We start from the raw sequence: 13907 nt of genomic DNA on the forward strand, positions 1-13907 counted from the left end.
GCTGGCCTCAGCACACGTGGGAATCCAAAGGAACATGAAGGACTGGGCTGGGGAGGAGGAGGAGAGGCAGGTCAGGCTGGCTGGAATCTGGACCCCGTTATCTGCGGGGTGTCCTTGCTGGGCGCTGCCTCTCCATGGTTTACATGAGAAGAGCTGATGCCATCAATCTCCTCCTGGGAAGCCAGGAACCCACAGCACAGAGAAGCAGCTCTGTGCACCCCAGGCTGCTGGGGCTCAGGCTGTCATAGCTGGATTCCTGTGTGTCTACCAGGGATCCCAGAGAGGGAGAGATTCCACAGCTGGGGAATTCACATCCTTCTCACTCTCATGGCTAACAGGAGTTCTGCATGCTCTGTAGCCTTTCCCACAGGCACAGCTCTTGCACACTCTGTCCCCTCAACCCCATTTCCCCCCCTGACCCATTCCAGGTCCCTGGCATTGCTAACTTGCTGCCAAAGCTCACTGGGATGCAGAGTTGTTAAGCCAGAGTGGAAAACACACAAAGCAAAGCCCCACACGTCTTGTTCCCTGCACTGAACACGGAATAACTCCATAAATATCACCCCAGTATTCATTTTCCAACCATAATTGTTAACAAACAGCAGGAAAAGCTGTGTGTAGAACCAGAAAGGCCAGGAAAACTTATTCCCCAGCAACATTTGCACCAGGGAGGAGAAAGAGGCATGGAAAGATGCTGGTGGATGACCAGGGGGGTTCAAAAGATTTTAAGGGAACTGGGGTTCTACATGCTGCAGAGAGAGAGATCAGCTGCTGAGACCTCTGTACCCCTATCCCCAGGGAGGTATGTCCCACTTCTAATGATATGTAATTTCATTGGGAATCAGGCTAATAAAACCCTTCCCAGTTTGCTTTAAAGCAGCAAATTGGGCCTGTTATCCCCATACAGAAATATTGAAAGCTTTTAACATTAGACACAAGCCCACTGCTGGTTAATCACTTGAGAAACTTATTTAAAGACAACTCCCTTTAATCACTCCCAGGTTATTGCTCATCACACAAGAGGAGCAGGCACCAAGCTTCACTCATTTGCTTTCCATTAAGGATGAGGAAGGTTTTGATGTAGAGCTCCTGTTTCGTTTTGCAGACACTGCTCAGAACCATCTTTGATGCCTAAAACCCAAGCAGCTTTGAAGGCACCCATTTGAAGTTCATAGCAGTCCCATTAGGGATGATTCTGCCTTTTTTTTTTTTTAAAAAAAAAAAAAAAAACGAGCCCACAGGGCTAATAAGCTCTTTGTGCAGGGGACAGATGAAATCCTGCCTCTTCCAAATCCCATCCTCACAGAGCAGCAGGATCCAGCTCATAGGAAGGGTGGGAGATGCCTCCATTTCTTGAACCCAAAAGCCATCAAATATGACAGCCAATGCCCCTATTTCTTCTTACCTGTTCTGCACCCACCATGCTGATAGGTTTGCACTTGAAGAGGTGGTTAATGAATTTGGGAATGAAGGAGCTGCAGGAGAGATACAAAATGATACAATTACATAAGAATATTTGCAGTCAGCCAGTCTTCTGTGGTGACAAAGCATGCAGAACCAAACCAGGATGGCTTCCACAAAGACACTCCCAGTGCCAGCTTCCTGAGCTCATTCCAGACATGTTCAATATGCTAAATTAAAAAAAAAACCCAACCCCTAGGCACAGTTCTTTTGCTTTAATCCCTCCTGATCTCAAAATTTATTGAGAAGCTGCACATACACTCTGGGTAAATAAATTGCTATAAGCTAAATATGAAGTATTACAGTAAAAGGTCAGCAAACAAACTATTGTGCATCATAAAAAACAGCAACACACCAGGATTAGTCTCACTGCTCATGAGAGTGGAAGTGTCTTGACTGTATCCAGAACCTACATTTTCCAGCATACAAGTAATTCCATAACATGCATATTACACACTGAACTTGAGGTCCAGCCAAGCCTGGAGGTCTGCTGGGCCCTGGACACTCACACAGAGGCACCCTTCCAGAAAACTGCTGGCCAACACAATCAAGACAAGAAAAAGTTTTGTGAAAAGGAAAACACCATTACCATATTTTATTGTCATGGATTTCAGACTCAGAAAAATGACTGCCCAACCAAAGAGGGCTTGGTGAGGATGGAAGCCCAATATTCACCACTTCAGAGCATCAGCTTTGGTTTTAGCTTGTTGCCTCTTGATTTGAGGCTTTGAAGCAGTGGAGAAGCAGATGCTCCCTCCCAGCAAAAGCACTGGTTGGACACCTGCAGGAAAAGCTCCTGCCCCAACCATTCCAAGGAGCAGCACCAGGAAAGCTCGGGAGCTGCATGAGCAACAAACTCTGTCAGGACCACACCACTTGAACAAATCTTCCCTTGCTGCCTTTTTAATGTACTCTGCTTCTTTCACATGTCCTCTGTTGGCTGAATGCCTGCAGGGCTCACATTTCCAAGACTTGCCCATGACCCAGTGGCAGCTTTTGGATTTTAGTGGCTCTATCCTAAGAGAGTATCAGTCACCCTGACTGCTGTGCTTTGGACTGAGGCTGTTCATGATGATGCTCTAAATTCAGCATGCTTTCCTCCTTGCATCTGTTAAGCTTTTTCCTTCTTCCCCACAAAGCAAGGAGCGTGGACAGCATCTTGTTTGTCCTGCTACCTGTTTTCCAAGCCAGGACATTTATTTCTCATCCCTTCTCACGGAAGAGTGACAGAAGTGTAGCTCAGGCACAGAGCGTGCCAAGCTGCTGAGCAAACCCAAAGGAATGGCTCAAGGAAGAGCCCTCACAAGCAAAGGTTCCTTCCCTTCCCCTTCCCTCAGACACAGTCACTACCTCTCTCAGTGAATCATTTTATCCTGGAGAGGTGTCAAGGAGAACAATTTCAAACTACTGTTGAGAACCAGCTACTGGGCTGCCCCAAGCAGTTTTGAATTTGGCCACCAGAGAAACAACCTTGGCAACAAAACAGAAAGAGGAGGAGAAAAAGAAGCCCTGTCTCCTCTTGCACAAAACCACTACAGTGGAGATTTAACCTATCTGTTTTAAAAGTCCATTTTTCAGGTCTATAACTAATTCCCAGAGGGCAATTAGAGAGTGATGAGCACAGCTGGAGCTTAGGTGATCCTAGAAAATGATAAATTGGCAATAATTCTGGATGCAGCAGCTCACTGTTAGCAGAATAGTGCAAGAAATTAATTGTGCCTTTGACAGTGCAGGTAGATCCAATTGTCCCTCCCTCTGCAAGGTCAGGCATGGAGCTAAATCTCATGTTGTTATAAGAAACAGGGTGAGCCTTTCCTTCTGCAGGGTAGCAGACTGGTAGCCCAAGGACCCCCTCCCCTGTTGGTTTTAATCTTCTTTTCTATATAACCACACAATCTCCCATAGACAGCATTCTGTCTTGCATGAAACAATTCCCAGGCCCCTTTGGATGGCCACCCACCATCAGTGCAGAGGGGTAAAGTGACCTTCCATCCCCACATGCCTCTTACTTCACGCTGCCTTATTGGAAACAGCTTCCCAACTCCAGCAGGACAGACAAGACAAACTAAGAGCCAAGGGCTGCTCTGGAATTTTTTTCCTCCCCATTTTTTTTTTTTTCTTTTTGGACTAGCAGAGACCATCAAGAGCAGTTGCACTTAACAGAAAAATGCACTGGAGCCTCTTGCCTAGGCTGGACTCGATGCCTGGTGCTCTCAGAGTACAGCAGGCAATCCTGATGTGAATAATACGTGCATGTTCAGGGGTAATGCTCTGCACGAGGCTCTGTGCTCTGAATGCCTCTATTCCCTGCACAATCACAGCTAGACTGGATGCCAGAATTCATTTACAGCTTCAGCTATAAAACTGAACCCAGCAAAGCCTCCCTAGAAGCAGATAAGTCCCCAGTGTAATAATAAAGCAGTGCAAGACAGATAAGGAACCTAAGGCACAGAAACCACAGCATCTGCAAGACTCCCACCCAACGGGAGTGGCTCTGCCACAGCCTTCCTTTTTTCCTAATCCCCTGCACTGATGATGCATCAAACACAATGCCCTGCTGAGTGAGGCACAGACAGACATGCAGCCACAGTCTGTCTGTCCGTCTGCCAGCCTGAGCTCCTGCAGGACATCCCCCAAAGGTTCTGCTGTCACTGAGTCACTGCAGCCAAGGAGGGTTTTGCTCTTTGCCTGCTCCCAGCTGGTGCCAGCCCTTGCCCAGGCTGAGCTCAGCCCTGAAACCTCCAGGAACCTCCACATCACAACCTTCTTCCACCAAACTCCTCTGACTTTTCAGCTGGAGCACCTGGAAGGCCACAGCACCCACCAGGCTTGGCTGCTACAAACGGAGGAGCCCCGGCGAGAGGCAGAACTGTTTGTTTTTCCTGTCTCTCAGTTCTAATCTCTTCCTCATTGAGGTCAGGTCACAGACTTCCCAAACACATCCCAGCATAGCAGCCATAGGCTGTGCTGCTGTGGGGTTTGATTTCAAAGGATAAGGTGCAGGGAGAGCTGAGCCCCCCACCCTGCCTGCCAGTGCCTCCCCAAAAGCTGATGGCTGCTCACTGTCCCCAGGGAACACATCGGTCAAAACAAAGCAGGAATGACAAATTAGGTTAGAGGATTGATGCAGTTTCTGATGGCCATTTTTCTTCTCTCCAGACTTGGCTCAGATCCTGCTGTTTTAAATTTAGTGACTTTAGCTGCCTTCTCCCCTGTGGTCCTGTAACTCAACACTCACGCTTTATACAATCCATTAGAGCTGAGAAGTGGCAGCTCACAAAGACACAGACATTAGCATGTGGAGAAGCACAAGGCCTGTTAAAAGGATTTTCAGCATTGTGGGGCACACAAAAAGCCAGGTATTTATATTAGCCCAGCCAGCATATTTCATAAGAATTCAGAGTTTCAAAAATACAAATATTTGTAGGCATTAAAAGGCATTTTAAGGAGATTGGTGCTCCCTTATCCCTGGGCTGATTCTCCTTAGCACCAAGTTGCACAGATCCAGCAAAACCAATCTTCAGGAACCCATTTTGCCCTTCTACATCTGATCCATGGCACAGTGAGTTCAGGACTGTGTGTCAATTTTCATGGGCTGCAGATCAGAGCTGCAGCTGTCTTAAAAAAAACAACAAACAACAAAAAACCCCCACGTTTCAGAGAGGAGCAGTGGCTTCTGTGCCCATGGATGAGGACACTCAGCTTAGATGGGAACTTCACTCAAATCTGAGAGCTGTTTCATCTGGAGTTTACTTGGTATGTGCCTAGCAATAAAGTTAAAAGGGAGGCAACTAAGCTGAGGTATTAAGAGTGTGCTGTGAACAGCTGAATAAATGGGGAGTTTTATTTATCACATAAAATTCAAGTGTAACCACACAGAAGGTTTTCATACAATAAATTCTCACTGAGACAGCGTTTCAAACAGTGATTATGGGCAACATCATAACATGATTTATCAGGAACTGCTCCTTAATGCAAACTCATGAGCACCCCCAGACAGAGAGGGGGGGATGAAGCTCTCAGCAGAGCCTCCCTGCTGCAAAAACTCCCAGCTCCCAGGATAGCTGCTGCATCCCACCCTGCTGAGGCAGGAGCTGCAGCTCAAATCTCCAACCCACACAGTCCCTGCCTGGCCACAGAGCTTATTTCAGGGTGATTACCTTATCAGAGATGAATGAAACGTTAAGGTATTTTAGAGTGACACATGACACGCACGCCACTGCTCGAGTCCACCAGCACGGTCACATGTGACACCAAAAGCAGCAGCTACAGCTGGCAGAGCACTCCTGAGGGTTTCTCTCAGGGCATTGCCATGTGGATGGAGCTCAGCTGGCCACAGGCAAGCAGGGAAGAGCTCAAAGTATCTTCCCAAAACCAGAATTTTTGTTTCAGACACAGAGATAAAAGTTTGGATGCCCACCCTGAATCCAGCAGCAAGGGGCAATTCTGTCTCATCTGTCACTCCTTTCATGCTGCTCAACTTTAAGTGGCTTGCCAGGAAAATACTTTATTACCCCCCAACATTTAAATGTGAATTTCCCCTCCGGACTGAGCTATTTTTGCACAGAAAAGCAGCTTTTAGATTGTGAAAGTAGAATATACTTCTCTCACATGTCCTCCTTATAGGGCTTAGTGTAACTGTTACTTTGAGGCAAATTTCTCAGTACCTGGAAGCCCCATGGAAGAAAAGTAGGTTCTCCCACAGCAAGAGTTGTATCTGAAGTCAGATATTCAAAGTCTTTTAAAGATGCCCAACCCAAAACTTCCTGCACTTGGCAAACAGCACACAGTGATCACCCCACTGTTTTATGGGATGACCTGAATGAATTGTGTATGCTGGGAACTTACTTTGCAAATTTTATGCAGAACTGAGTGAAATACTTCCTTGTGGAGGCCAGGTTGTCACGGATGATGGGGACATTCTGTTTAATGTGGAGGATCACTGAGGTGACATAAGGACTCTGGTCACCGACGTGTTCCACATTCTGCCACTGCATCTGCACAAAGGGGAAGAAAAAACAATCAAAAATGACTGTTTAATTCATTAACATTCAAGCAATAGGTAAGGGAAACTGTACAAACTTCCTGCCAGGGGATCTCTACGGAATCATTTAGAAACTGCCTCTGCAATTAACCACCAAGGTTAAGTTCTTCATCATTAAAGTGACTGGGCAAAACCCTTCCACAAGAAGACACAAAGAAAAGCCAGAGCAGCCCCTTTTGCACCAGAGACTGTGAGCAGTAACCCACACGGGACCACTAGGATTAAAAAAAGCCTTTGGAGCACACCAAGCTGCTTGAATATTTAACAGTTTCCAGTTTGCTGGGATGAAGTGCCCATATAAATCCTGATTACAGGCATTTGAGAAAATATCTGCAAGCTTGCAAAGTCAGGATTCCTGTATGGCAGCCAAGACTTTAATACTGGTGAGACTGATGACAGATAGATGGAAGAGGTAAAAAGTCTTAAAGTCCAAAGCACTCTGCACCAGTGGAGCTCACTGAAAACACTGCTGGTGTACAAGCCAGGATGCCCAACTCCAGCTCTTCCAAATTCATGTAAAAATACGAAACAAGAAGAGTTACTCAACCTCCCATTTTGTTTTCATTTATTCCAGCAAGAAAACAGCCCCTAGGAGCCAGATTTGTGGCTCCCTTGACTTTCTCTGAGCCTGATTTGCAGTACACAGGGTACTCCCAATTTTAATCAAGTGTAAAAACCAAAAAAGAGGTGACTGGGTCCGGCCTGGCCTCACGTATCTACCAGAGTTTCACAGAGGAACACAAGCATCCAGAAAAGCACACTCAGTTCTGCTGCTGCTCAGAACTCTGCAATGTTCTCCCAATAACTCTTTGGAGCTCCTCATGCTGGAGATGAGACAGGAGGAAAACTCATAGGAAATCAGGAGAGGAAACTGGGCACATATGGAAGATGATTTTTTTCCTTTGAGGGGTTGTTTGTCCTCAAGTTTGTTTTCCCAAGCTCTGGATTTTGCATATAGTTTTTTATTCCTGGTTCTAATTGAATTTAATATGGCTAACTTTGCCCCCTGCAACTCAGCTGACTCAATTCCATCCAAACAACACACAGCCTAAGTGACTTAGTGGGAAAGAGAAGCCAAATTCTTTGCAAAACCACAGTGTCTGAGTCTACACATGTCCCACTAAAGCTGTCTTTATTTAAACTAAACAAACCAACCCTCAGCCTGCTGATCTCACATCAGCTGGGTGGTTGGAATGGATGGATATCTCTCTCATCACCTGCTCCACAGGTTTTCACAGAGTCATGGAACATCCCGAGTTGGAAGGGACACACAAGGAGCATCAACTTCAACTCCTGGTCCTGCACAGACACCCCAACAATCCCACCCTGTGTCTGAGAGTGTTGTCCAAACATTCCTGGAGCTCTGGCAGCCTTGGGTCTGTGACATTCCCTGGGGAGCCTGGGCAGTGCCCAGCACCCTCTGGGGAATAACCTTTCCCTAAAATCCAACTTAAACCTCCCCAGACACAGCTCCAGCCATTCCCTCAAGTCCTGTCATTGTTCACCTGCTTTTCTACTCCTCATGATACTGATCACATCCAAACAGAATATTCTGTGCCTTTCTCCCAGATAGATTCACACATTCCCTTCCTGACAGAAGAATCCTCACCCAATACAGAGTGGGAATGGCCAGAAAGTGGGAAGGGACTGCTGAGCTGAATTATTGCACCAACAATGAAACAGTAGCTTTTTCATTTTGTTGGTCATTCCAAAAGCAATACTTTACAACCAAACCTTTAAAGTATGAACAGTAAAAATAGCCCTTTTGTGTGTGTGTGCATGTGGGTGTGTTTCACCCAAAAAAACCCACCCAGTAGCTGCAGAGAACGGAATAGCACACGTACTGAAAAGTCATCAAAAGAAATATGAGCCCAATTCTGCTGGTAAAGCTTTGTTCCTGTCGTTTTAAATTTATTCCTCTTTTCCCCTTGTCCTGTGTTTTTCTTGGGATATCCACAGAGTTTACATACACAAGCTGGAAATGAGTCCAAGGAACAGAAGCAGTGAGATTTCACTGGATGGGAGAAGCCAAAGGCACCTGCAGGCTGGGAGGACACCAGGTGTCTGCAAGGCTTGGAAGAGCTGCTGCTGCCTCCTGCTTCTCACAACAAAACACAAGGTTCAGGGTAAAACAAGCAGAAGGAAAGAGAAACCCTGAGCAAAACTGGTTTGCTGTCTCCTGGGAACAGCTCAGGAGTGGCACGGTCCTGTGTGTCCCCAAAGAGCCACCAGGTCCCTCTCCCCTGTGTCCAGCCCTCCAGCAAAGGGGCTGCTTTGTGACTGAGCAGAGGATGAAGAAATCTTCAATTCTCCTTTGTTTCCAGCAGCATCCCACTGCCAGCTTCTCCCTGCAGGCTCCAGACTGGGCACCTGCTGCCTGGACCTGGAGCTGCTCCTGCAGGAAGGGCTGAGAGGGGACTGGGGAGCAGCAGGAGCTGACAGTGCTGCTGGCCCTGTGTTTGGGGACACAAGCTGGGCTCTGCACTGTCACACTCTGCACACTCTTCCAGGGCTCAAACGCTCTCCTGAGGGCTTTTAATTAGCAGCTGGCAGCTTTGATTGCTCTGTTCTCAGGGTTTTCTGTGTGTGGAGTGGAGAAATGATTAAAGCCCCGCTTTGTCCACTCAGCTGTGAGGACACTGGGAACTGCAGCTGTGCCAAAAGGTTTTAAGAAAATGTAAAAACCCAGCAAGAGATCGATGTGAGGCACTAAAATGTCCCCCAGCCCCACTTACAGGCACAGTTTTACACATAAATTGATGCTTAATTCAGCGTGTAAATCAAGCCTTACCCAGTGCAAACCATGAACTTAATTGGGGCGAAGAAAATCCTGTGCAGATTAGCAGTTCTCTCATCCCACAGATTAAAAAGGAAGCACACTAGGAAATGTGAGTGCCTGCTACAGATCAGTACAAACACATTAACAGTTCTTAGTTATCCAGAATACCACAACAGGGGTTTTAGGGCAAATTCTCCTCCCACCCACATCCCAGCTCCCTATCCTAGAGCCATGTTTAATCATCCTACACCTGCTGTAAAGTCTGAGTAAGGATTATCACCTACAAATTTGGTAATATGGGGCCTTCTCAGCATTTACCATTTTTTTCAGAACACACAAAGTAAAGAATCATGGAAACTGAGCAGCATTCCCAGCTGAAAGCAATATTCCTTATGTTGTTTTCTGTGTTAAATCTCTCAACGTGGCCTGCAGCCAAAGTGGATTGAGAGGTTTAAGCATTTCATAATTTACCTCTCTAGTTCCTGAACATTTTTGCAAAAAAAGAAAAAAAAAAGACCAAAAATACAAAAAAAAAAAAAAAAAAGGACTGGGAATGTTCAATCCTAGAGGACACCAGAGAAATGAAAAGAAGCTAAACAAAGGAAGAGCCCTAATGGAGTATGGATCTTGAGAGAGCAAAATTGGAATGGATCAGTCACACAATCTTTATTTCTTTAATACAGGCTGAAATTTTACATTTCCAAATACTAACTCTGTGTTTAAATAATTACATGCATTTCTTATTCAAGTGTCAGAGTAATAACCCAGCCCTGAAGGGAGGAGGAGGGTGAAGGAAAAAGAAAAAAAAACCTCTTGCACCAAATCCAGGTCTAATAAAAATCACATAAAAGCAACTCTGTCTGATGCAAATAGTGGAGTGTGTGCACAAGTGACAAGTATTTATTTAGCTAATTTCATAACACTTAAACTTGTTTATGTATCATCAGTCCCATCACATGTGCTGCATTTTACCAGTGTTCCAAAGACAAAAATAAATGGCCTACCAGCTGCTGCTTTCTCAAGGTTGTGGTTTACTTGGGTATAAACAGCCAGAGCTAAGTGATTCAAATATTACTGTACTCTGTAGGTTCAGGAGATCTGGGGGGCTGCCACAGCACACAGGCAACACCTGAAGTGGTGAGCCCTTCCTAGTGGTGTTATTTGACTGGGCAAAAAAATCCTCTTTCCATTTGGAACCTGTACAAGCTCTATTACCAGCTGCATTCCACTTCAAATATTAGCTGGGGGTGGTGGGGCTGGTTACAGCTGGAATACATCATAAAGCAGAAAGCTATTAAAATTCATGGCAGCGAGACAGTGTGTTGATCCTACAAAAATGGAGCTTTATGTTTAATATTTCTAATTAAAAAGAAAAAAAAAAGTAGTTCAATCCACTTTTGTTGTCTTCACCTCTGTCTAAAGCAAGTCTGGGTTTTCACAATACTTTGGCAAGGAAATACAGCTCTGCATTTCAAACATATAAAAGCCAGCAGTGTAACTGCAACAAAATCCTTAAGCTCCAGTCATAGGGGCCTCTCCAGGAATGGCTCCATATGTCCTTGAGAGGATCACAGAAGCAATAAGGCTCAATCTCAATTCCACATCACCTCCATTTGAGTACCTCCATTTAAGAGCCCCAAACAAGCAGCCTGGTAAAACTCCCTGCCAAAGAAGACAAAGGAGAGAGCAAACGTGAAGGTGTATTTGAAATTTCACAATGACAAAAGTTTTTCCAATTTTAAATGCTCTCACTGGCACTGGGAGTGGAAAGAGAAAGCCTTGAGTACTTACTGAATGTATTTCATTGTCTGTGAGTTTTAATGTGGTGCAAAAAGCCTGAAAGCTCTAATCTGAATAATAAGAAGGTTTGGAGTGAGGAATGTATTTATGAATACAGCAACTGCTGCTCTAAAAAGTAAGAATAAAAAATCAGAGTAAAGAATGTATCAGTAGTGAAATCAAGCAAACCACCAATGAGTGAAATCAAACAAAGCACACAAGAATTCCACATGGATCTTAAGGTGACCTCTTCCTGAAAATCCACCCCTACCTTGCTCATAGCAGTCAGGGCAGGGTCACAAGCTGCATCCAGGTCCTGCACTAACAGCTGGATGCTGTTGGAGATCACACTGCAAAAGAGTGAAAAAAAAAAAAAAATCAAGCATGAGTTTTAGAATCACAGTGAGCAACAGAGTGCCAGAACTGGAGTGTTTGACTGTGAGAGGAGGAAAATCCTCTACTGGCTGACAGCAGCACTCTGATGTGAATGCACACAGCTACAACTTGTACTGAGGAGGAGCTGGGAAATTCTGCAGGGAGCTGCACAATGGGCTCCAGTGGAGAGAGGATGTTTTTACAGTTGACCTTTCTCTGTTTTAACACAAAAACAGGGTTTGGGATCAAAGGTGGCAGATGGAGAGGAGAAATCCACAAGTATCAAGCCCAGACTGGGATTCAGCTTCAAATTTAATCCAGTCTGTGTAACACCAACGTTTTATCATTTCTCCATTTATTCACAGCCAATATTCTATTGCTCACAAGAACTTGCACAGAGGATTTTAAAAATGACATCTGCATGAGTTCTGTGTCTCCCATGTGTGAAGATGAAGGCAGATGTCTTATTTACACTATGTCTAGGACTGCTGCCATCCATTGTTTGAGTTCCTGAGACATATACCAGACTAAATGACACATTAGTCAAACACATTTCCCTCCCTCACCCTTTATTTTTTTTTTTAACAGCATGATATTGCTTAGAGACATACTTAAGGCCACCATATAATGGTGTGCATAAAGGTGCAGCTGATCCCAAAACAGCCAAGAAACTCTGCCTGCAGCAGCTCAGATCCCCCTCAGGGGCACAGAACCAGCACTCCCACTGCAGACAACTTCTGCTAGAAGCAATAACTGATTCTGGTTCACTCAGCACAGTTTTTAAAAACAGTGTCAACTTTAAATCTGCCATAGATGCGTGTTTACAACCTCAGGATTATATTTGTAAGGAGTGGATTTTACTTTTGCTCTTTTCTCATGATGGTAGCACAGATGAGAATTACAGGACTGTGAGAAATCTAGGCAATGCTTCCTCAAACCATCTTTCCTCCTCCTCATTGTCTTTGTGAACTTTTGGATACTCTGGGGTTCACTATTCAAAACATTTTTAAGTCTCTACCTTCTCACTGAGATATGGTGTCGCCCACACTTAATTCTGACCTGGGATTTGTTCTTCACCACAACTCAGAAAGACTGCCTGCCCCCTTTCCTACAGCTCCAGCATATAAAGTCTGGAACAGGATCCAAAGTAAAAGACTTCCTTCAAAGCAATTAATTTGTTTCTAAAGGAAAAGTCATCCAAAATTAGTTGGAAAAATTAGCATGGGAGATGAAGTGACTACAGGCTTCAAGTTACACCATCTAAAACTTGCATTGGGATAAAAAAAGCCCGTGACTGTTTCTGCTGGTGCCTCTGCTTCTGCTGGGCACTACAGAATCCACTCCCTGGGGGATTCCACCAGGCCAAGGGAGCCAGACTGAAATAAGCACCCCGTGGGCACAGCTGACTCCTGCAGGGCACCTGACTGGCAGGGAAGAGCTGTGCTTCAGCACCAAAGAGAAACACAAAGCTTTGAGGGCATGGGAAATGACTCCACCACTTGTGTGTCCATGCTCAGCAGTCTGTCAGAAGCTGGGTCACCACATTCAGGCTCTCAACCTGAAAGCCACAAGTTAGCAAACGGGGAGAGAAACTCATTTGTCTTCACTTCAAAATCAACACCTGCTCTGGAGGCATGGTGGTGCAGCTGGAAATGTGTTGGGAACACAAAGGATCACGACACCCTGAGAGGGTTTGGAGCCTGGTTCTGCAGGAAGACACTTAAAATCCTCACCCCAGGCAGCACAAAGCAGTGGTGGCTGACTCCTCACACCATCCCTGATGAGCACAGAAGCTCAGGAAGCTGAGGCCACAAAGGAGCAGAACAGCAACTACAGTGAGCCCAGCACTTGAGGTGTTCTCTGAATGCTGCCCATAATATCACAAAACAGATCAACAGAGAAATGATGGATTTCTGCATTTACATTGCAATATTTTTTCTTTTCTTGAGCTTCAAGAAGAGCTCATAAATTCTCCCACTTTCCCTAGAGAAACTGCTTTGTCACCCCAAGGATAAAACCTTCCTTTTCTACACATTTGGGGTGGTTCTGCACTTGCCTTTCTCTGAAAGAAGAAACACTTTCCAGGGTGCATAAACAGCATTTTATCACTTATTTTATGACTGTGCCTAACAAGATATCAAATCCCAGAAGAAACAACTTGTTTGACATTGAATGAGCCAACGCCAGCGAGGTTTATTGCTCTGACTTACACTGACAGCAGGCTGGACAAAGCCCTCAGCTGGAACAGAATGAAAGTCAATTAAAAGCTTTTGTTACAAGATATATCAGCCCTGTCAGTTAGACTTTAAACCTGTCCAAAGCAGTAAACGTGAGCTATACATTAAACAACTTCCAAAATATTTCACATTGGTTATCTGGGACCAACCACCTCGAGAGGCAGCCACTGTGGAAATCAAGCAGCCACTCGTGGTTGCTGGATCCTGCTGGCAAAACTCACCCTCCACTTGT

General features: G+C 45.2%; 1 protein-coding gene across 3 annotated transcripts in view; it reads right to left on the reverse strand.

The window, feature by feature from the left end:
* VPS53 (VPS53 subunit of GARP complex) overlaps positions 1 to 13907 on the reverse strand; it is a 62124-nt gene that overhangs the window by 6377 nt on the left and 41840 nt on the right. For 2 of the 3 annotated variants that reach the window (XM_062506980.1, XM_062506979.1), the window contains 3 exons: positions 11335 to 11413; positions 6310 to 6458; positions 1406 to 1475 (listed from right to left, as the gene is read on the reverse strand). In XM_062506980.1, coding sequence (XP_062362964.1) covers positions 1406 to 1475; positions 6310 to 6458; positions 11335 to 11413 — 298 coding nt within the window. Of the gene's footprint in view, positions 1 to 1405; positions 1476 to 6309; positions 6459 to 10648; positions 10947 to 11334; positions 11414 to 13907 lie in introns of those variants that run through there. The other variant, XM_062506981.1, reaches the window with a different exon arrangement.

The sequence above is a fragment of the Cinclus cinclus genome, chromosome 22, assembly GCF_963662255.1.
Source record: "Cinclus cinclus chromosome 22, bCinCin1.1, whole genome shotgun sequence".
NCBI classification, from domain to species: Eukaryota; Metazoa; Chordata; class Aves; order Passeriformes; family Cinclidae; genus Cinclus; species Cinclus cinclus.